The 23,309-nt window shown below is 44.6% G+C and overlaps 1 protein-coding gene across 4 annotated transcripts in view; it reads right to left on the bottom strand.

Moving 5' to 3' along the window:
* Window positions 1-5,352: 5,352 nt before the first annotated feature.
* AKR1E2 (aldo-keto reductase family 1 member E2) overlaps window positions 5,353-23,309 on the bottom strand; it is a 20,185-nt gene continuing 2,228 nt past the window's right edge. The window contains exons 2-10 of one of the 4 annotated variants that reach the window (XR_005195990.1): window positions 20,205-20,372; window positions 17,977-18,093; window positions 15,654-15,791; window positions 13,931-14,053; window positions 11,662-11,759; window positions 9,644-9,716; window positions 9,002-9,085; window positions 6,099-6,249; window positions 5,353-5,915 (exon numbers count right to left, since the gene is read on the bottom strand). Coding sequence is in view for 3 of the 4 variants with exons in the window: in XM_017502086.2 (XP_017357575.1) it covers window positions 5,873-5,915; window positions 6,167-6,249; window positions 9,002-9,085; window positions 9,644-9,716; window positions 11,662-11,759; window positions 13,931-14,053; window positions 15,654-15,791; window positions 17,977-18,093; window positions 20,205-20,372 (927 nt within the window). In the remaining variant the exon portion in view is untranslated. The remainder of the gene's footprint in view (window positions 5,916-6,098; window positions 6,250-9,001; window positions 9,086-9,643; window positions 9,717-11,661; window positions 11,760-13,930; window positions 14,054-15,653; window positions 15,792-17,976; window positions 18,094-20,204; window positions 20,373-23,309) is intronic. The other 3 variants (XM_017502086.2, XM_037729080.1, XM_037729081.1) reach the window with 3 other exon arrangements.

Below are 23,309 nucleotides of genomic sequence, written 5' to 3'. Positions count from 1 at the left end.
GAAATCATTATATAAAAATGGCATCTGCCCTTGTATGTTTATCACAGCACTCTTCACAATAGCAAAGATATGAAATCAGACAAAATGTCCATTAATAGATAAGTGGATAAAGAAAATGTGATGTGTATGTATCATGGAATACTACTCATACACAAAAAGAATGAAATCATGCCTTTTGCAGCAATATGGATGGATCTGGTGCCATTATCCTAAGTAAAATAACTTAGAAACAGAAAGTCAAGTACCACATGTTCTCGGTTCTCACTTATAAATGAAAGCTAAACAATGGGTATACATGGACATACAGTGTGGAATAATAGACACTGGAGACTCTAAAAGGTAGGAGGGTGGGAGCCAGGTGTGGATTGAAAAATTACCTATTTGGCACAAAGTTCACTATTTGGGCAATGGGTACACTAAAGACCAGATTTCAGCTGGGTGCGGTGGCTCAGGCCTTGGGAGGCCAAGGTGGGTGGATCACTTGAGGTCAGGAGTTTGAGACCAGCCTGGCCAACATGGTAAAACCTTGTCTTTACTAAAAATACAAAAATTAGCCAGGAGTGGTGGTGGGCACCTATAATCCCAGGTACTCTGGAGGCTGTGGCAGGAGAATTGCTTGAACCTGGGAGATGGAGGTTGCAGTGAGCCAAGGTCATGCCACTTCACTCCAGTCTAGGTGAAAGAGCAAAAGTCTGTCTCAAAAAAAAAAAAAAAAAAAATGACCAGACTTCACCACTACGTAATATATGTATGTCAGAAAGCTGTACTTGTAACCTTTAAATCTGCAAGAACAAAATAAAATGAAAATAAAAAAGCAGCAGCAATTCCAGCAGACCTTGCCCAACTCTGCTGTATTTTCAGCTTGCAAGTTTTCCTAACTTGCTTCAGTGTAAATCCATTAGATACCAGGTGGGATGGCACAGTGGTGAGGGTCTGTCTCTGCAGCTGTCACAACTCGATCCAATTTAATCTAACTTAATTTCAGAGATTCTCCTTTGGGGTAGTCTCTAACTGTATTCTCCTTCCATTAATGGAGCTATTTCTGTCTCATTATTTTACAAGAATTAATTGCACCACAGTTTCAGTTGTTGCCCAGAATTTGTTCAGGGCCCTTTCTGCCTGTAGAATCTTCTTTACTAATGAGGGCTGTGATCTTTTTCATGCTCTTCAGCTCTTTGAGACTTCCACTTCCCCCTAGAGATGCTGATTTTTCTAGGCAAGAAATTACAGTTTCTGTATCTCCTTCTGGATTTAAATATACCTCCTCTGTTTAAAAATCAGGGCTGGGACTAAATTAAGCATATAATGGCTTGAGTTCATGTGAGTCACAAGTCCATGTCTCAGAGTAATTGTTTTTCAATGATTTCCCAGGTGAAGTAATGTTGGTCACCTATGGAATAGTTTTGCAGGCTTAACGAGCTCTTCTGTTTTTGTCATCCAAAAAACTCAACACTGCCAAGAAGTGTTTGGTTCTCCACTGGTGTCACATGGAATGGAGCTGGGTGTTCAAAGGTTCTGGCATGGCCACTGGGCCACATGCCAGTCCCAGGGGTTGGAATGTGTCCTATCTTCTCAGAAATTAACACCAGAAGTCTCACCCTCTTTCTTATTTACATAGTTTAGGAAGATTAATTCCAAGATAGAGAGTACATAGTTAACTGATTCCCACAAAGGATGTAATTAAGAGCCCAGCCTCTGAAACCAGATTTCCTGAGTCAAATTCTACTTACCTCACTTAGTAGCTGGGTATTTGTGGGCAATTTCCTTAACTTCTCTATTCCTTGGTTACTTCTATAAAATGGAAATAATGGCAAATCCTTTCTGTGAAGATTGAGTTAAAATGTGTACCACACTTATAGAATAGTACCTGGCACACAGAAAGCATCGTTAGCGCTAGTGAATGTTAGGGATTGGTGTTGGAACATGGATAGAATTCTAAGCGGCAGAGGCCATATGTGACAGAAATGCACGCTAAAAATTGTAGTTTTCCTTGTTCTCCATGTGTTCAAAATACCAGAAACCAGCTGATGAAGAGTGGCTTCCAGTCCAGCACGAGCCTCCTAGTGACGATTGGCAGGCCATGGAAACCGGAGCTGGAGTCACACCCATCAGCACTCTCTGGCCAGAGCTTGAGTAGGGAATCCCAACGGGAGTGACAATGACCACAGCACAGTGGATGTCACATCATCTAATATTGCTAATCTATGTCTGGATAGTTGATTTGCCCCAGTGTATGGATATGTAAAAGAATTTGGTCCTGTGAAGATCTGCTGCATAACAAGCAAAAGGAAACACAATAAGGACACGTAGTCTTGATCAATTTCATGATGTAAAATGAAAACGTGTCCTAACCCACCCAGAGCCTGTCACATCACATGTCACTCTATGTGCCTGCCTGTCCCATTTCAACTTGAGTGTTTAAGCGAAAAACCAAGTCTTCCTCATCTTTATAACTAAGGATAACAACAAAGAAAGCTTATTGGAGAGCTGGGGTGGTGCTTGAAGCATTGTTTTAGACACATAAGGTTTAAGGTGCACATTACATGTTTACATAAAGAAAAGGAAAAACAGAAGAGAGAATACAGAGAAAGAAAAATATGCTAAAATGTGAATTGTGTAATTGATTAAAGTTGGGCACTAATAAATAGTATCTAAATGCACAGTTCCAAAACTGTGCACCTAGTCAACCTGAGCCCCACAGTGAACTCACAGGAATGCCATGGGCCATTTCACCAAGGACATACAAATGGCCAATAAGCCCATGAAAAGATGCTTGCATCATTAGGCAGTAAGGAATTGTAATTAAATCCACAATGAGACACCATTTAACACCCACTACAATAGCTGTTACAACTACAGGGGCAGATGAAAACTATGTCCTGACGAGGGTGTGGAGAAACTGGAAACTCACACATTCCTGATGGGACTGTAGGCCTGTGTACTTTGGGGAACAGTTTCTCAGAACAATTAAACATAAACTGCCACCAGTCAGAGAGCCCCTGCCATCCTCCCCAAGGTCTGTTGCTCCTTGATGCCACCCACACCTCCTGAATCTGCTTCCTGCTTTTTAAGCCTTTGATTGCCACTTATCCTTGGATTTTCCATTCAAATAAAATGAGAAAGTGCCACTGAGGAGAAGCAGCTACTGAAACAAGAGTATCTCCCAGTCTTCAAGTCAGGAGAGATGCTCACAATCATTTGAAGCAGAGGGTCCCTTAAGGACACACGTTTCCACTTCCTATTTGGACCTTGGTCTACAGGCCCCAGAGTGTGGAAGAACTTACACAGAAATTCCATAGAGAAAAGCAGGGACGGAGGAAGGGGAGGGCTTGTCAGCTTGTCCACTCAGAATGAAGAGACAAGAGCACAGAACTATCAATTACAATCTGAAAAGGAATACTGCTCAAAAACGAGGCTGCATAACCTCTGTGAAACTTTTTAAGCTTTGCAATTGTCCAGTGTTTGCTTATTTTTGCTATCCATGGTTTCCTTTCTGTGATTATACAAAATTGAAGATGTCTTAAAATCAAAGACAGTAAAAGGCTGCCATCTCCTGTTAGAGCCACAAATGCACTGAACAAGAAGTCCTTCCCAGCGCCATCTGGTGGCAGGCTTCACTCACAGTTTTCATGCCAGGGAAGTAAATCCATGCAAATACTGCAGTGGATCCTCATAGGCCAGCTATGGTGAAACATACAATGCATTATTGTTAACCAAGTCATGCTACGGTGCAATGGGGCGCTGGGACTCATTCCTCCCAATTGCAACTTCATCCTTGCTGACCAACCTCTCCTCACCACCTACCCATCCCTGCCCTCCCCAGACTCTGGTAACCGCCATGCTACTCCCTACTTTTAAGATCAATGAAAAATGGTTTAGGTATAAGTGACAAGGAAAATTCACAAAATAGCAGTTAAATTTTTGACTCTGTGAGAGATAAAATACAAGTCACACATCTACACATGTGCGTGTTCACAAGAGTCCAACATGCAGATGACTGTCACCTGCTCCATGTGCACTGTGCCACTTAATCCTAACACCTCTAGGTAGAGAGTGGCAGAGAGTTTAAAGGTTTAAGAGGTTAAGTAATTTACACAAAGTCACACAGCTAATGAATGATAAGGAGTCATGGACATGGAAAAATTAAAAGTGCATGGTAGTAGAGCTGGGCCTGATCATATGACGGTGTCAGGAGACACTCCCATTTCCTGGGTCCTTTGTAAACAGTCTTCTGCTTAAACCCCTCCTTGGCAATTTGGTCAAACCATGACACCTCATCCTCAATCTTACGCCCACTAGGGTGAGCCTCCCATGAAGCTATTGCACCAGTCACACGTCTTTTTGTTCGCCTGCAGCAAAGTCCTCTCTTGGGGCCAAGCCACAAGGTTCCTACATGTCCCTGCACATCTGGAAGGCTGGGAAGGGAGATGGATGGCAATGATAGTGGTTGTAGTAACAATGCATTCTTGCTGGGACATATCCTGGGCCAGACACTGTCTCCACAATCAGTAGGCACTGCAATTCCTCCATTGAGTGGACAAGGACACTGAGGGGTGGAAGGTGAGGCCGTCTGCTCAGGATCACAGAGCTAGAAAGGCACAACTTTTATCTGCAGACCCCAGACCCCTGACTCAGCTGGCATGCCTGTGATAAAGTGAAAATGGGAAGTGATGTGGAGGGGGACTATCTCCAACAGGCCCCTTCAGCCACTGGGCAAGGCCTCCATGCCTTCCTTGAACCTGATGCAGAGGGAACAGAATTGAGAGGCTCATATGGAGGCTGATTGATGTGGGGGATATAGGAAGAGGGAGGAGACCATGGAGCAGACATCAATTTTCTTCTGGCTTAACTCATTTTGAATAGGAGCCAAGGGCCTGTGAGTTGAGAAGTTATATCCCTGGAGATTTGGTGTGAATTCCAAGACACAGGAGCTAGGCCAGATTCGCTGAGCAGATAGCAAGAAACAGGGACCATGTCCTCTAGCCCACACAAAATCCATTAAACCACATCTTCCACCAACACCTGAGTGTGAACACCACACTCTGCAAGGCCTCTTCCTGATACATGAAACTAAACAGGCTGATGAGCGGATGTGAGGAAATGAGCTGTATTTTCATCTCTGCTATGGGGGTTCCACAGGTATAACTTGACTTACCAGAAGACCGTATTAAAAACTAGTATTTAGAAATTAACCAGAAATTAACTTGGGAGGTTAAGGCAGGAGTATCGCTTAAGCCCAGGAGGTGGAGGTTGCAGTGAGCTGAGATCACTCCACTACATTCCAGCCTGAACAACATAGCGAGACTCTGTCTCAAAGAAAAAAAAAGAAAAAAGAAAAAACTAAAATTCAGATTTTAAGGAGAAAAAAGCCTCTCTATTGAACTGAAACAGTGCTCTAGACTTATCCCATTTTCCTTCCCACTGGGGAAAGGGAAGGACTCTGCTTTAGAATAACCTGGGTGTCATTGGCAGGGCAGAGAAAGAAGTGAAGGTGATGCAGGCTGGCCTGGGGCACAATTGGTGGAGGTGGGCAATGGGCCAGAGATGGATTACACTGTTTCCTCAGCTCTTAGATGGCTTAAATAATTTCATAAGATAAGGTTTTCTTAAAATGTGAAGGCAAATTTCATTCATGAGTTATTAGTGTCTTTTTTCAGAGTAGAGGCCACACAGCCTGTCTAGGAGAAACCCCATGGACTTCACTTAAAACACACTCAGTTCTCCAGATTACTCAGAGAAGGAGGCTCTTGCACCCTCCTCTGACTGTGTGGCTCCTGTCCCAGGCACAGCTGCCATTAACAGAGGAGGGTCAACATTGCTAACGGTGTCGGTGCATCTGGGCTGAGCAGAAACAAGGAAGGGGAAGTTGTCCTCAGTATTCTGTGTGGAAAGGATAGTCTTTGTGATTTTTAGTTCTGAAAAACAGAAAAATAAATCAAAAATTGAAACAAAGAGTGATTTTTTTTAAGAGAAACATTTTAAATGATATATACTTTTAACCTCCCCAGTGAAATTAGCTTCACTCAATGGTCCATCTTCAAACAGAAAAGAATTATAATGAGAAGGTTTCATTAATCTAAAATGTATATGATAAATACCTATTCAGGCATCAACTATCCAATCTGTATAGTTTTCCCTCTAGTTAAAAATAAGGAGCCATATTTACATGGGGAACGTGGCCAGTCGGAGATTCCTGTCTAGGCTGAGGATGCTATCCATATTGTGCTGTGTTAATTCAAAATCAAACACCTGGAACCAAAATACAATGTTAATAGAAAACTTAATTCAATTCACATTTAATGGGGCACATGTTACCTACATAGCACTGTGCTAGACCAGCAGGGGACACAAAGACGTAAAAGAAACACTTCATCAGACAGCTGGAATTTCCCTGAATCACAGTCTGGATTTCCCAAATGCCTTTTGATTTGGATCATGTGACTGGTATTGGCTTGGTCCTGGCTACATTTAGGAAGCCTTGGAAAGATGGAATATATACTGCACTCATCTTAGTGGAGTAAAGAACATGGGAGAATAGTTAAAAGGTAAAGCACAGGATTTTTTTCCACTGACCCTGCTACCCTCAAAAAATCCAACAAAACCATTTGTTCCATACACCTGCCAACTAGGGAGCCACTTGGCCCTGGGACTATGAAGTCTAACAGTACCCATATCACAGAGTGACCTGTTTTTCTTCCTTGAGAACAGTATTCTGGCCCACCTCTCCCTCCCTTTTTATTGTTTCCACATACTGAGGAACAGGACCCATGGCCACAGCATCAGCGTCCACCCCAGCCTGGCAGAGTGACTGTCTCCCATGGGGAAGAGGAGTGCATTGAGTGATTCCCAGTGTGAGGAGCTGGAGTGCCCCTCTCTCACAAAAGCCTCCCCCCTTCCTGAGGCCAGGAGAAAGTAGCCTCAGAGTGTTATCTGGAGGGAGTGGAGATTGCTGGGGCCGGGGTAGGGGGATGCTTGCATTTAAGGGTAACAGTGAGCAATTCTAGAAGAGACTCTACAAAGGGCAGGTGCCTTGCAGCAGCAGTTCTGCATGGCACTAGGGCGATAGGAGGTGGGCTGGGCCAGCACCCTGCACTGGGAGCCCTGTGCCTGTGCACCTCTGTGCCTTTCTTCTCCTGGTCAGTCTTGTGGACCCAGCTCCCACCTCCTCCTGACAGCATGGACACTTCCACGGACCCTCTTAACCCAATGCTGCTCTCTGTCCTCAGCCATCAGATCACTTCTGCTTTGGCCCTCAGGTCTCACATCAGCCTGGTCCTGTCTCACTGCCTGGGGATGGCATTTGCCCTCAGTGTGCAGCAGACCTAACAGAGGAAGGGGGCATCTCAGCTGGGCCTGAGGTCCCTATGTCACATTCACTGCCCCTAGGCCATGGGGATCCCAGGCACTGACAGCCACAAGGGTGGAACTGGGGCCATCCCCCAAGCCTATGTCCCAGGAGCAATCCTGGCTGCCCTGCAGGGCACAGAGGGCACCTTAGGCCAGGCCCCCATGTGGAGCAGATGCCAGTCAGTCAGCAATGCTCAAATCTAATCACTGCATGAGACCTGCAGCCTCATTCCAAGAAGTCTGTCAGCAGCCATCACAGAGAACTGAGTTTATAGCTTAGCCAAATCCATACTCTTCAGGCTTTAGGTTGGCTGGTCACCCAGAGCTGCTCTGGGCCATTCAGAGAGCAGGATGCCTGAGGAAGGATGTGGGCAGCAGGTGAGCTGGATGAGGGCCCGGAAGGGAGAGCGCTGCGGACACCATGAGGAGCCTGCCCATCCCCAGGTCCTCCCATCATGGGTGGCCTGCCTCTCCTGCCAATGGCAGGGCTATGCCTACCTGCAGCCAGCCTGGCATACACAGCAAGCCTGAGGGCACAGGCACTGCTACAGATGGGTCAGTCAATAAATTTGATGGAAATGCTCACTTAGCACAACCAAATCAAGCCCTGAGGATGCAGCAGTGCCTTGTGGAACTCATAAGTAGCTCAGACACCAAGAGGGAGCTGACTCCTGGGCACCAGAGCATGTTGTCTATCAAAATGCAGCTGTGTAGCTGGCCCCAGGCTCACACACACCCATGCTGACATGGCCAGTGGTGAGCTGCCCCTGATGCTTGTCAATGCCTGTGAGATCACCACAGGTGACATCCGGGACTGGGGGTGACTGGCAAATAAGAGCATCAGGTACTTCCTCACGCCAGGCACTATGCCACCCCTTCACTGTGTCATTACATTTCACCCTCACAGTGGTCTTATCAGAGAGGTTCTCTAATGAAGAAATAAGGCTTAGAGAGGTCAGACAGCAGTTAAATGGTGAGTGGGCCTGTGGGAATCCCAAGTCCATGACTTTGACTGGGTTATAGGCTATGTCATCAGGGTTGAAGCCACACATAACTCCAAAAATAGATTTCACATGCTTCTGTGGGTCTTGGCTAAGGTGAAAGGGTTGCCCTGAAAAGGACCACTGCCTCTCTGTGTTCTGCACACACTCCACCTGTTCCAGTCTTCACTCCTGCCTCGGAAGTCACTAAACAGGAGTCGGGACCAGAACCCTCCCACACAACTCAAAGCAGTGCCCTCAGGCTACGCAGGCATGCCTCCATGCAATGGAGGTGGAGATCTGTCCACTGACTGCCTCCCCTTTCTCCTGAGCACACACTTAGGAGACATCCAGCCTCCTCTGTGGGCTGGCATAGCCATGTGACAGATGCACATGCCCAAGCCTGGTCCATAAAAGTCTTCTCCATGAGATGCTCTTCCTGCCTTCCCAATCTTGGGCTGGATGGAGAAGATACCAAGACCCTAGGGGAGAGGGGGCCCTAAGACGGAAGGACCCTGGGTCCTTGGATTGGTGAGTGAAAGGTCAACCACCAATACCCGCAGTGCAGAGGGAGAGGTCCCTGCTGATCCTGAGGCTGTATGCTACAGCAGTCATCCCTTCCCATCTAACACATGATCTGAAACCCTCTAACATAAAAGAAGAAAAACACCTACCTGGATATTCTCTTTAATCCGACTTGGGGTGATAGATTTGGGGATCACTATTACATTCCTCTGGATTTGAAATCGGATCAAAATCTGCAAGGAAACAAAAAGTTTGCTATCACTCAAAGGGAAATCCCATGTAGTCTAAGTTATTTTCTAACATTTTGAGTTTTAATGTGCAGTAAGAGTCCAAGAGTCAATGACAGCCCCAACAGTTACTGGCATTTAACCAGTTCTGTCAGTATGTTGGTAGTGACAGCCATCAGCCCAAGGAGGAGACCAAGGAATCTGCCTTAATGAGAATTCCTTAACATGCACCCAGCCCCCACTGGACATTAGAACAAAGACTAAAATAAATAGCTTTTCTGTTCCATCTCATACTAACCATGCATGCAGTCGGTGGGGCAGAGGGAAAAGGCCTGGAAACTCCTCTACTGAGTCTAGACAGGCTCTGAGGCAAGGGTACATAGTGTGAGTGACTGGGAATGCGATTGCAGATCAACTTCTGCTGCTCAGTGCTGGGAGGTTCTGATGAGTCATGGACTCATTTGGGTGAGCCAGTCCCTTCCTGGGACCTGTCAAACCCCAGGACTCCCCAAGGATGTGGAGTGGTCAGAGCACTCCTGGCTCAGAACAGCCCTCACTGAGTACCTGAGCGGGAGACTTGTTGTGCTCCTTGGCAATCCTCTGGATCACAGGATCGTCCATCAGGTCAACTCCCTCACTAGAGAGACACAGCACAGGGCAGTGAGCCAGGAGATCCAACATGGATGCCCCTTTCTTTAGAAAGGAGAAATCTTTCTCCAAAATGAAGGATTTATTTTCTCATCATGACACAAGCTGACTATAGGAAATTTTAAAACACAAAAAAGCACATCACTCCAAATTTCCAGTCTGGAGATGACCACTGCTAATACATTGGTGAATACAGCTACATGACATCACTTTTTATGTGTATTTTGTGCTTTTCCTCAAGAACCTGGTGGCCACATCAGTGCACGAGCCAGTGGGCTCCCAAGTTTTAACTCCCCCACGACTCTCAGGGGTCTCTGGCTTCTCAGCTTCTACTGTATGCCCTAGCACAGCACTAGGAATCAATATTTGTTGATGATAATAATTTCAGAAAAATTCACCCAAAATACCACTAAAAAGTGAATATTGTGAACATGTGAAACCTTTACTATAAGTGATTTTGAAGATGATCATAGTCTCTGCATCCTTTGTTCAGGCATGGGTGGTCCCTGGGAACTTCGAGGATTCGCTGCTTTAACAAGTGCGTACTGAGCCATCAACCTGTGTCAGGCATTGTGCTAGTACTAGTCCCCAAGGTCTCCTGAAGGAAGCAAACAGAGTGCACAGTTTCCTGCCCCAGTCCATCTTTGAGACCTCCCTGACTCACTCCATCGGAGGATCCTCTACCCCAAAGCTCAGCTGTGGAATGGACCCAGCCTTCTAGGGACTCTCCAGCTGGTGGCAAGTTCAAACACACATGCACCACTTCACAAGGAAAACACACAGGTGGTAAAACTCAAGGAATTCAGCCTTTTTGGCATTCCCAATTTGTCTCAGGTGCTGAGCTAGGAGCTGGGAAGAGAATAAACAAGATACCTCCACCACTCAGGTTGTTTTGACTAGTGGAAGAGACTGTGAAGAAAATCACAAGACAGCGTGATAAGGGGTATGTAAGAAACATAAATAAGGGGTCAGGAGGGCTTCCTGGAGGAGGTGATACTGGACTGAACCTTAAATTAGAAACTGGAGTTTGCCAGATTAAAAAAATATTGTGGATAAAGAGAACAGTATCTGCAAAGGCACAGAGGTGAGAAAACATGTTTTATCCAAGGAACCACAGCAGCTTCATGTGGCTGATGCCCAGGATGTGGACAGGGATGGGTAGGAATGAGGCCAGAAGCAGGCAGTGGTCAGGTTGGCTATGTCTCACAGGCCACACCAAGACCTGAAGAATTTTTCCCAGGAAAGTGACATGATCATAAGGAGACAGCTCCTTTCAGCCACCCTGGGAGCAATGGATTAGAATGGAGTGGGTTAGGGAGGCAGCTGAGGGGCTTCTCTAATGACCTTGGGAATTGTACTTAATTAAGGCAGTGACAGAGATGGCAGAAATGAAATCATGAGACAAAGTCTAACTTCTCCTGGCAGAATAATCAATATCAATAGACTCTGGTGCTGGATTGGATTAGGGATGTGGGAAGGGATGATTTCCAAGCTTCTGGCTTAGGTAGCTGAATGGCTGGAGGCCCCTTAGCTGATCTAGACAGCACAGGACAGTTGCAGGGCCTGGGTAAAGATGACAGCAGGCTTTGCCTCATCCAACCACTGAGAGGCCTGAGGAGCATCCTTGTCAAGAGGTCAGATGACTGATGCCCTGATGGGGAACTCAGCAAAGGGGTTGCTCCAGGCTAGTTTATGTCCCTGAAGAGGTCCTGCCCCTTCCAGGGCAGCCCACTTACAGCCACTCCCCGCCTTCCAGTAATAAGCCCTGCTTTCAATCCAAGGCTTGAGAGGTGTGGACAGCCCTCTATGGTCCCGTCCCTCCACACCCTGTCAAAACCTCCATTAAGGCCTCCCCAGATCATCCCAAGGAAATGAGAAGGTGGCATCTACTTCCCACTCGGCCTCTGACTAACATGTCACTGATGTATCCTTACCTCGAGCCACCAAGAGGACGGTAAGCAGTCACAGACACACCTCTGGATTGACAAAAACTGATCAGATTCTTCTGATTAAGGTATGGGTGGCACTCAATCTACAACAGAATCACAGCTTACATAAAATTCAGACCACTAGTGTCCTAGAAAAGCTCTACAGCAGAAGACCTCCGCTGAAGTCTTGGCTGTCACTGAGGACCATGGGGCCCATCTCCAGGCCTGAGTGTTTCTGCTGTGAGAAGCCTGGACAGAGCAGTCTCCAAGAGGCCAGCTGCTATCATGGTTTCTGAGTCTATGGCCTCGGGGACACCTAAATTGTCTGAATGCTCCAATACCACCTGCTCTGCAGGGCCTTCCGTGAGCACTCAGGTAAAGACTGTAACACTCCACAGCTCCCATCTCCCCACGGCCTTTATCTTCCTCCACAGCACCTATCACTAACTGACAGCTCATAGATTTTACATATTTGCTTATTGTCTTTCTGTTTTCATCAGGATCTAAGCCTCATGAAGACAGAGATTTTGTTTGAATTTTTTTTTTCTTTATGGATGTCTTGCCAACACTAAGAACAACCCATACACATAGAAAGCAATAAAAACATATCCATTGCATGAATGAATTAAACAGAAAAACTGCATGTGAGAAATACATGCTGCAGGTGACTTGAATGAATATTTTAAGAAGCCAGAGAGCAGGATCACTGTCTCTTGCACATTCTCCAAACTCTTATATATAATTCTAGGTTATAAGGAGGTTTAAAATACTTATTTAGTGTAAATTACAGAGAACTATGAACAGTGCTTTCGCTCTCAGGAACATGCAAAGCTCATCAAGATCAGCCTCTCTGGAAAGCCTCCAAAAGAGAGGCCAGCTTCTGGCACCTTCTGAATCCTGTGTTCCTGGGTATCCATCATCCTATCAAAAAGCAGACCCTCTACTCGTCCAACCCACCTTGTCTACTCAGACTATACCATAACCATTCCCAGGTATTTAAATTGCTAAACAACTAAAAATACTGACACAAAACAGAAGCTACTATGCATACACACATATGTAAAAACTTAACGTATATAAGGTTGTATATAAGCAAAGCTGAACTGTATTAGTTGGGTCAGAAGCCAGGTTGCTCTTCATGGCAGCGACTACGACAGGCCCCAGAGGAGCCACTGAATGGCTGAGGGTTTTTTCTTGTTTTGTATACTGAATAGTTGAGTTTGTTCACTTGCAAAAATTCATCAAGCTATGTATGCCTTTTGTGATTCACATACTTTTCTGCATCTATGCTATACAGAACTGTTTAAAAAAGCATATTTATTGAAAAAAATAGAGAGTGATGCTCTATTCTTAATAGTCCCAAACTGGAAACTATCCAAGTGCCCACTAACACACTAACAGCAGAGTGGATAACTCAATTGTGGTCAATTCACGCAACAGAATACCACAATAAATAAGAGAGCACCATCTACAATCACATGCACAGAAACAGTGCTGTGTGAAAGAGGCGAGCACAGAGGCGTTTATGATGCATTATTATTTTATCTGTGTAAAGTTCAGAAGCAAATCCTGGCTGCTGGGAATGAGAACGATGCTTTGCTCTGCAGGGCAGGAGTTGCAGGGGTGCTAGGTGTGCTGTTTACCAAGCTAGATGCTGGTCCTAGAGCTATGCTCAGTTTATGAGAATTTATTCAGCTCAACTTTTACGTGTGTACTTCTACGCTTCAATAAAAAGCTTAAGTACTGTATAAATGATTTTTATACAGTTTGTATCACTTATACATATAAATGATATAAAGCCAGTCCAGAAAATACAATGGTTCTTTCCCCACAAGTCTTTTCTCTACATTAAAAACCTGCATCAGCTTCAGTAGCCTGTAAGCCTGGCATGAGGGCATCTGGCCATCCATGCTTTCTTATTGCAGTTTGCAGGCTAGGAAGAGATGGAGGGGAGACCCATGTTCCCTAATGGGGGCGAGGCACCTGCCAGGACCCTGACCACTTCTGAGCACACTGGTGACCTGCCCGCATCGCACACGGAGGGCCAAGTGCCAGCTCACACCCTGCCTGCTAACAGTACCACCTACCCAGACGCACCTTCGAGAAAGCCATTTGGCTAGCTGCTGCCTTTAGTTACCATTCTGACTGCTGTCAGAGAAGAAGACGCCTGTTTTGTGCTTCACCCCATCCTCCCATTTCCAGAAGAGCCCTGTGGAGGTAGCAGCTGGGAAGCCAGCCACATAGGTTAAACTCTCTGATGCTTCCACCGGTTTACCTGGTTGGTTACTGGTTTGAACCTCAACCCAGGCTTATTGAGAAGCCTGTCAAGCTGCTCATGGTTGAAGTTTGACACCCCAATGTTCTTCACCAGTCCAGTGCTCACCAGGTCTTCCATGGCCTGTAAGAGAACAACAACTCCGCTGAGTGTGAAGGTTCTGTCTATTGAACTGACAATCCATGTCCCTCAGCAGTTCGGTACGGTATTCTACAACTGGTTCCACCCAATATTTTACCTCAAGCTTCAGAAGCATTTCTGCACTCAAGGTATGATCCCAGTCATGGGATGCTGGGAAAGTTGCATGGCCTCATTTGGCCCCAGTTTCCTCAGCTTCAGGATAGGGCAACCCTGCCTGTGCCACAGGGCTATGTAGGGGTTATGTGGAATCACAAAAAACGTTAGCTAAGACTGGCGTCCACCACTCTACACAGGTGAGCTCTTCCTGTTCTTATTCCTCCTGATGTCTGCTGCGGATTTTATTTGTTCACCTTTCTTTCCACTAAGACTCTGATCTTAAGCACACGGATGCATTATCATTCTCCTAACCCACCCTCTGTACCTACCATTTTAAGGAACTTGAGGGCAGAGTAACCTAAAGCTCTGAGCTGGTCAATGACCAGCAAGCCAGGCTGCCCCTGAGCTTCAGGAAGAGGATGGCTTTGTGCCAGGGTCCGTGGTCAGCGGCAAGTCCTGAGTGACCAATGAGCCAACATGCGGTGGTTGAGTTACTGCCTCAACTGCAACAATCACCGGCCACTCACTGGTGCTACATGAACCTTAGAGTTTAACCCAAATCTTTTAGGAGATAAAACTGTGTAACAGAAAGGGTTGACGCCCATGGGCCCTGGTCCTGACATCTCAGATCCCTCTGTCAGTCTTTGTCTTCTGCTGATGGGGGTCCTAGCCTGGGACTCCTCTGTGTTCAAGGGGTCCCTCTGGCCTCCTCCCTGGAGAGCTTCACCCAGCAAGCTCTGTTCTAAACTTAGCAAGCTTAGGCTTGAAATCGCTTTCTTCTTGGGCCTCAAATATGATGTCCCATCCTACATGCTGGTTACCAAAACCATATGACCATACATGCTCGGTCAGCCATGCTGGAGTCGAAGCCTAAGCCTCACATCAGCCTGTGGGTCTACTTCCAAAAGCCTCTCAAATCCACCACATCCTTAATTCCCTGCTCAAGACTTTACTGCAAGCCCTTGCAGTAAAGGGCTGTTTTTAGTCTGAACCCTGGAAACGGGCAGACACTTGGTAAGCCTCCTCACACTGGTCTTACCTCCCCAGCCTGAGCTTCCATGCTGCCAACTTTATCACTCTGAAATGCTTAAGAGAGAATAAAAAGGAACTGTAAAACATTAATGGTGGTACCAACGGGTGACGGGAAAATAAATTTTTTAATGTCAGTTTAATACGGAAGAACTCTCCTGTGTTTTCTGAAATAAATGTGTTTTTTTAATTAAAAAACTATTTGAGAAAAAAGAAAGTGATATCTGTAATGAGCTATCCCTCAAATAAAGTGGCAAGAGAGCTGCACCACACCAAACCAAAGGTAACAAGAAAGTCACTGAGGTGTCTGAGTTCTTCAGGTATTGATTCCTCATGTGTACTGCAAACCCCACATCTCAGGTAGACAACCTCGATGTCTTTGAACACAAGCAGCTCACTGCATCCTGGATGGAGACCCACCCAAGATGAGGCTGCCTGGTGGTGTGGCTCAGCTTACCTCCCACGTGTCTAGGAAGTCTGTGTCACTGGGGATGACCATGTCAGTGCAGTCCAGAGGCAAGTCGTATACTCCAGGATGTGAGAAGCAGAAGGAAAGGAGCTTACTGGGAATCATGATCCAGGCTGGATGAGGAGGCTGCAAAGAAGGAGAGTTGAGAAGTATGAAAAAAAATACTCCATGTGTCAGGAGACCTGCATCCAAGCCACGGCCCTGTCGCTAAGCAACCCCAGCCTGGCCATATGACCAGGCCCAGTCTTCACCTTTCTAGGAAAAGATCAAGGGCTCATGAACTGGGTGGCTAGCAAAACCTCCACCAGCCTGATGTTCACTGTCCATCTCTCACAAGATGGGAAAGGAAGACCTTGCATCCTCACTGATGCAAGGTCATTCTCTTTCATCGCCTCCAGAAAACAGTTTACTAATTTCAGGTAAAGAATGGGAGGGGAGTGCATTTTCTTCATGTCTTATAGGGCCCAAGCAGCCCTCTCCTAACTCCACTGATAGGGTCTTGTCTTCTTTTCTTAGAATCCCCATCATCATGAGAGGTAAGGAAGTGAGAATACAAAGGTGCACAGGAGGTGGAGGGCAGAGAGACACCTTGAAAAGGCGAGAACCTCTAGTCACCTTTCAGAGAAGCTAGGGGCATGGATGTGCAATCCAGCTACCTCCCTCACGCAGCCCTACACACGGTGTTAAGGGTGAATGGCACGGGCATGTTTATTTAAGGACACCTAATCATATTCCTAAGCAACAGTGGAAGAATGTCACATGTTCCAGCCTAATCCACATGAAAGAGGCATTTTCTATGATGAGCTGAAGTAACTAACAGTCTCGCTTTAAAGCCATATCCCATGTTGACATTTATCCAAGGGTCCACAAAAATGCTGCCTAGGCCTTATACTCGGACCCTGATCTAATCGTCCAGCATCATACCAGGCCTAGCAGTTCCCACTAGCCAGAAGACATGCTGATGCTGCTGCATTACCCTTTTCTGTAATTTGTTTTGTGATCTGAGACCTTCTCCTTTTCTCCCATCCAGAAATTGAAAGACAGGGATCTCCTAAAGGATGAGGGTAGCAAAGTGTAAGAAACGTCTGACTTGAGCATATGCTTCTGGGCTCCAATAATATAACTTCAATGTGAAACTTTCTGCGTCTTAGTTTCATCATCTGTCCAAGAGGGATATTAGCAGTGTCAACTCTGTAAAACGGTCATGAGAATTAAAGGAGTTACTATGTGTAAAGCACCTAAAACAGTGCTGGATACATAATTCAAACAATGCTGGCTGGCAATGAGTACAGTATAGCTATAGCCATTGTTTTAATCATGACTTCCTGTATGCGATGAATTTCAGAGACATAGATATCTTTCAGAATCACCCCTCTGGTTTTGCCCTCTGGGTATCTTCCACTCCTGGTCAGTGTGACTAATGGATGGCTGCCCATATCATCTATGGAAACTGGATCCAAAGCCTTGGTTAAGAAAAGCTGTGCTAGGAAGGAAGTGGTTTTTGTTATTTCACTCTGAACCCGTAACCAACAGCGTGGCACACACAAAGGGACCCTCTCACAGATGGCCATGTGGAATACCCCTGAGCACCAGCCACCCACTCCAGTGTAGGGAGAACATCCCTGCAAGGGCTTCTGTATCTCACAGGTGTTACCTGTGTGATCAGGCCCTTGCCCAGGCAGGCTGTCATCATGGTCCAGGGCAAATGTGCAGGGACATCCTGGCCAGGACCTGTGTGAGAAGCAGGTTGCCTGGAGCAGGGAAGCTGCATGGCCAGACCGGGGTAGCTGAGTGACAAAGCCATGGCTCAGATGCATGTTCCAGACATACCGTGACGCAATTTAGAGAATAAAACCAAGTGGAAAAGCCAACTACCACCATAACCCACTGGACCCTGCTGCAGGTGAATAAGCACATATTGTCCATATTGCAAAACAGCATTCACTCCCCAGAGGACAGAACATGCAACCAGAGACAAGGCCTAGGACTTCACTGGAAACTGTCTGAGAAGCAGTTTCTTCATCTGATCTCTGCTTTCACCTAAAGACTGAAGAGAAAAAACCTGTTGCTCTCTTGGCCTGGAGGAAAAGTGACTGGCTTGAAAGAACTGTGGAGGCCTCAGAGATCTTCCAAGCCAAGCCTCTCCTTAACTAAGACCCCCAGATATCAAGAGGCCTGACCAAAGGCTGCAGCTAGCATGTGGCAGATGCAGCCCTGGAACCCTGGCCCTGACTCCCCACTGCAAGACGGGGTATGACCACAGGGAGGAAAGTCCTGCAAACCCGGGAACGAACCACCTACTGAACAGTACCTTGAAACCCATGGGCCAATGCATGAGGTAGAGGTCCAAATATTTGAGCTTCAAGGACTTCAGACTCCTGCAGCATGCTGTTCTCACCAAGGGCTTCGTGTGCCAGGTGCACCACAGCTACAAAGGAGAGGGGACCAGTGTCACATACATCCACCCAGAGCCAGCACGGCACCCATTCGGTAGCCCCACGAAGCTACGGTGTTGGACCAAAAACAGCCAAGATGAGATGACCACAAATACAACACGGCACGTTCTGACAGAAGGACAGAGTCATTATCCTCAGAAGAGTTCCAGGACACCTGCAGGGAGAGGCTCCAAAGCTGGGCTTCTTCAGCCTGACTCCTCAAGTGAAGCTCAGGATGCCAAGAGATATTTGATGGTTATTTGGATCCATTGGGACCAAAAAAAAAAAAAAAAAGAAAGAAAGAAAATGAAATTCCTTCAAGCAGAAAATATATGACAAAAAATCAGAAAAATCTCTACCTTGTTTTTCTCACTTACACATACTCCATATTAAGGGTTCTCTGTTTGTCAGGCACTGTAACAGTACAGGTTAACCCAGGAGAGTTAGCTCACACTGCCTTACTTCTTTTAGCTATTTTCCCCCACAGTCCCATTTAGTAGAAAAACTTGTTTTTTTCCCCTATTTCCTTCATTATACTTTTTTGACTGTGATAGAAGCTAACCTGAAGGCTCCATCACAGCAAGGGAAAAACAAAAATGATAAGTTAAATGAAAGTAAAAGAAAGGGGAGTAAAATAAATGAAAACAAACGAGCACAGCATATTAACAAAAATAAAAAATAGACACCAGAAGTAAATGCATTCCATTGTTAATCACAGTTGTCTCTATGTGGTGTGTATATGTATGATTTATTTATTTGATTATATTTCTATGACTTTTTCAAATGTCCAAAATAATGAACATATTTCCACTGCTGACTACGATCCACACAGAAGCAACTTGCTCCAAATTGCAGGGCAAGCCTTAGAAATCTCCAGTTACTCACATCCCTACCTGGACTATTCTCCCTGGTTGGGCAAGCACACACCAAGCCTTCTCTCTTACCACTCTCTGCTCTAGCACAGATAGGAATGGTAACTGATGAACATTTACTTCCATGAAGTAAAACAGAAGGCAATTCAACTATAGAAATAACATTGAGCCTTGGGGTTTGAAATTTTAACTGGGAAGTTACTCAGGAAATTCTCAAATCCAGAGTCTCATTTTACAAATAATGAAGCTGTGAGCCTCAGCCATCCAATCCCTAATACCCACAGCTCCTGACATGGCACAGCTGAACTTCCATGGCCTACCCCATCCACCACTCAGTCTCACTTCTCGTTACTCCTGCAGCCTGACATTCTGTAGTCCTGGAAGACCAAGTAGTTTGGTTTGGCTGTGTCCCCAAATTTCATCTTGAATTGTAGCTTCCACAATCCCTACATGTCGTGGGAGGAACCCAGTGGGAGGTAACTGAATCATGGGAGCAGGTTTTTCTGGTGCTGTTCTGGTGACAGTGAACAAGTGTCATGAGACCTAATGGTTTTATAAAGGGCAGTTTGCCTACCCATGCTCTCTTGTGTGCTACCATGTAAGATGTGCCTTTGTTCCTCCTTCGCCTTCTGCTATGATTGAGGCCTCCCAAGCCACGTGAAGCTGAGTCCATTAAACCTCTTTATCTTTATAAACTACCCAGTCTCAGGTAAGTCCCTATAGCAGCATGAGAATGGCTAATACACCAAGCTCCTTACAAACCCTTGCACCTGTCATACTGCTTCATGTCTTATGCCTGTGCTCAAGCTGCTGCCTCCATCTGCATCACATCCAGAGTTTCTCATTCAACAGATGAGGGATAGAATTTGGAATCTGTATTTAACAATCACCCCAGTAATTCTGAGTTTAGGAATTGCTGTGTAGACAGAGTTCGTGAAGGCAATGACTTTTTCCTACTCACCACTGTAGCCAAAGTGCCCCTCGCTCAATCAATTTGAAGAATATATTGTTAATTGGGGCTTATTGGTACACTCCCACCTGAATGACCAAGTAAATAATATGAAACAAATCTGTACACAATATAATTCAGCATGCTCATGAAGCTGTGAATATTCTTGTTTATTCTGATTTCAGTGTGAAACAGAGTCATCAACTCCCATAAGGAAAGTGGAAAGCCCTTCAGAGATGTAGCATTACTCAAGCTCTGCTGGCTTTGCACAGAGCAGCCCTACCTTACTGGCAATGAACAGATCCTCCCGTCTCACAACACCTTCCTGGATCTTGTAACGGATCCCTGCTCCAACCTCATGCTCGTTGTGATATAAGTAAGCACAGTCAAAGTGCCGGTAGCCTGCGTCAATGGCCACCTTCACCGCCTCAGTCACTTTCCCCGGAGCGGCCTGCAAAACCAACAAAACAAACTGTCTTCCCACAGTCAGAAGAATACAACACAATTCTCCCCTTTCACCCAAGCATGAGGAGTAAATAATACATAAAAAATTAAGCCATTGATTTGGTACTAATGTAATCAGTCTAAAAACAGATAAAGGGGCCGGGTGCAGTGGCTCAAGCCTGTAATCCCAGCACTTTGGGAGGCCGAGGTGGGTGGATCACGAGGTCAAGAGATCGAGACCATCCTGGTCAACATGGTGAAACCCCGTCTCTACTAAAAATACGTAAAATTAGCTGGGCATGGTGGTGCATGCCTGTAATCCCAGCTACTCAGGAGGCTGAGGCAGGAGAATTGCCTGAACCCAGGAGGCGGAGGTTGCGGTGAGCCAAGATCACGTCATTGCACTCCAGTCTGGGTAACAAGAGTGAAACTCCATCTCAAAGCAAACAAACAAACAAAAAAAACCAAAACACAGATAATGTCAGAGTTACAAAGGAATTTATAAATAAGTTCCAACTCCTTTACATATTTTGGGAAAAAAACTATAGGTAATTTTTGGTGTCTTCAGAAAACTGAGCTAGATGGTGTGTTTCCTGAATGATCAAAGCAATAAAAAAGTGTAGAATGAATAATAATAACTGAGATGCAAAGAGGTTTAAGACTCATCCTATACCCTCAGAGACCATAGCGTCCAGTAATAAAGGGGAAGAGATATAGACTCACATGAAGGTATCATCACAAAAAGCACATAACAAACCCCAAATGAATGTATGATGCTATAAGCAATAAGGCAGTTCAGGAAAGAGAACAGTCACTCCAAATGCAGCTCAGGCAAGGGAAGGGACGAGAACTAGGGAAGACCATGGGGCTGGGCGGGCTTTGCAATCTCATTAAACTCAAGACTGACAAGGGCTTTATAGTTCACAAAACACTTTCTCACTGGAGGTTCACAGTAACCCCAGGAGTTAGAGCAGCATCATTATCTTCATTTTATAGGCAACAGATTCAGAGTGGTTGAAAGCAAATGAACCGAGTATCCATCTTAAGTTAGAAAAAGAACCCAAGAAATTGGATGGAAAGATTAAAAACATGATTAAGAATAACATCAATAAAATAGAAAACAAAGATGTAACAGAGAAGATTAATAAAGCTAGAAGTTGGTTTTCTGAAAAACTTCAGTAAAATAAACACACTTCTGGCTAGGCTGATAAAGAAACAGATTTTTTTTTTTTTTAAACTGACATGAATGAAAAGTAAAACATGCAGATAAAATGGACTTAAAAGAAAATATTACCAATAACTATATGTCAATAATTTGGAAAAATGAGATAAAATGGAAAAATTCCTAGAAAAATTTAACTCAAGAATAAAGCTCAAATAGTTACATAATTATTAAAGAAATGAAGCAATTAGAAAAAAAAACTACTAGAGTTTCATAAAATTTTCAAGAAAAAAAATCCCAGTTTAACACAAACTTTCAAACAGTAGAAAAAGATGGACTTGTCTCAACTCATTCTACAAACCCAGCACAATCCTGAAATCAAAATCAGACAAAAATATTAAAAGGAAAGTTACACACTCATCTTATTCATGAATACAGTTGCAAAAATCCTAACTAAAATGAAAGCAAACTGGATGCAACAATATTTATGAAAAGATAATACGCCACACCCACGTTGAGTTTATCTCAGATATCTAAGGATGATTTGATATTAGAAAATCCAAAATTTATCAATATTAACAGATTAAAATACACAAACAAAAGTCATCTCAATCAATATTTGTTAAGATTCAACACCAGTTTAGATTCAAAATCTAAACTCCTGGTAAGTTAGGGAAAAAAATTAATCTGATAAAGAATATCAATATTAAAAAGAAACCATTCAGGTAAACACCTTCCAGCATCATCCTACATCCTTTAAAATCAGGTACAAAACAAGAATAGCCACTGTGTTGGAGGCACTTAAATAAAAAGAAGCAATGTGAAGCTTAAAGATTGAAAAAAAAGGAAAGTAAACTGCCATTATTTGCTGATGATATGATCATTCGTGTAGAAAATCCAAAGGAATGTATAGGCAAATTAACAGAAATAATAGTACAGTTTAGTAAAGTGGCTGGAAGTGTAATGAATATACCAAGTGAAACAAAGAGAAAATGTAATTTCAGAAAAATATAATTTCCAGTAGTATCACAGACTATCAAGAACCCAAGAATAATTCCAACAAAAGATATATATATTCTCTTCAGAAAAATCTATATAACCATAAAAAAGTTACAAATGAACCATATTTAGGACAATTTATTAACAGAGAAGATTACCATGGTTGTGGAAAAGTTAGATTTAATATTACAAAGATGTCAATGATCTCCAAGCTGGTCTACAGATTTAATGTAGTTCCAATCAAAACACCAATAAAGTTTCTCATGGAATTCATAAGCTAATTCTAAAACTTACAGTGGAAAATAAGCAGCCAAAATAAAAAGCCAGGACCTGGGTACATACATCTGTCAAAACTTAACAAATTGTACACTGTAAATATACAAGAGCAGAAAGATGTGACTTGCCCTACTAGACATGGGGGCTTATCAAGAAACTGTAGTAATTAAGACAGTGCCAAACAGGCACACAGATGAATCAAGTGGCCACTAATAAAGCAGAGCCTGGCTGGGTGCAGTGGCTCACGCCTGTAATCCCAGCACTTTGGGAGGATGAGGTGGGCAGATCACGAGGTCAAGAGATCGAGACCATCCTGGCCAACATGGTGAAACCCCGTCTCTACTAAAAATACAGAAATTAGCCTGGCGTGGTGGCACGCGCCTGTGGTCCTAGCTACTTGGGAGGCTGAGGCAGAAGAATCGCTTGAACCCAGGAGGTGGAGGCAAGAGTGAGCTGAGATTGTGCCACTGCACTCCAGTCTGGTGACAGAGCAAGACTCCATTTCAA

The sequence above is a fragment of the Cebus imitator genome, unplaced genomic scaffold (genome assembly GCF_001604975.1).
Source record: "Cebus imitator isolate Cc_AM_T3 unplaced genomic scaffold, Cebus_imitator-1.0 Scaffold291, whole genome shotgun sequence".
Taxonomy (NCBI): Eukaryota; Metazoa; Chordata; class Mammalia; order Primates; family Cebidae; genus Cebus; species Cebus imitator.
The sequence above is the reverse complement of the archived record's forward strand: the minus strand, read 5'-3'. Positions and strand labels throughout refer to the sequence as shown.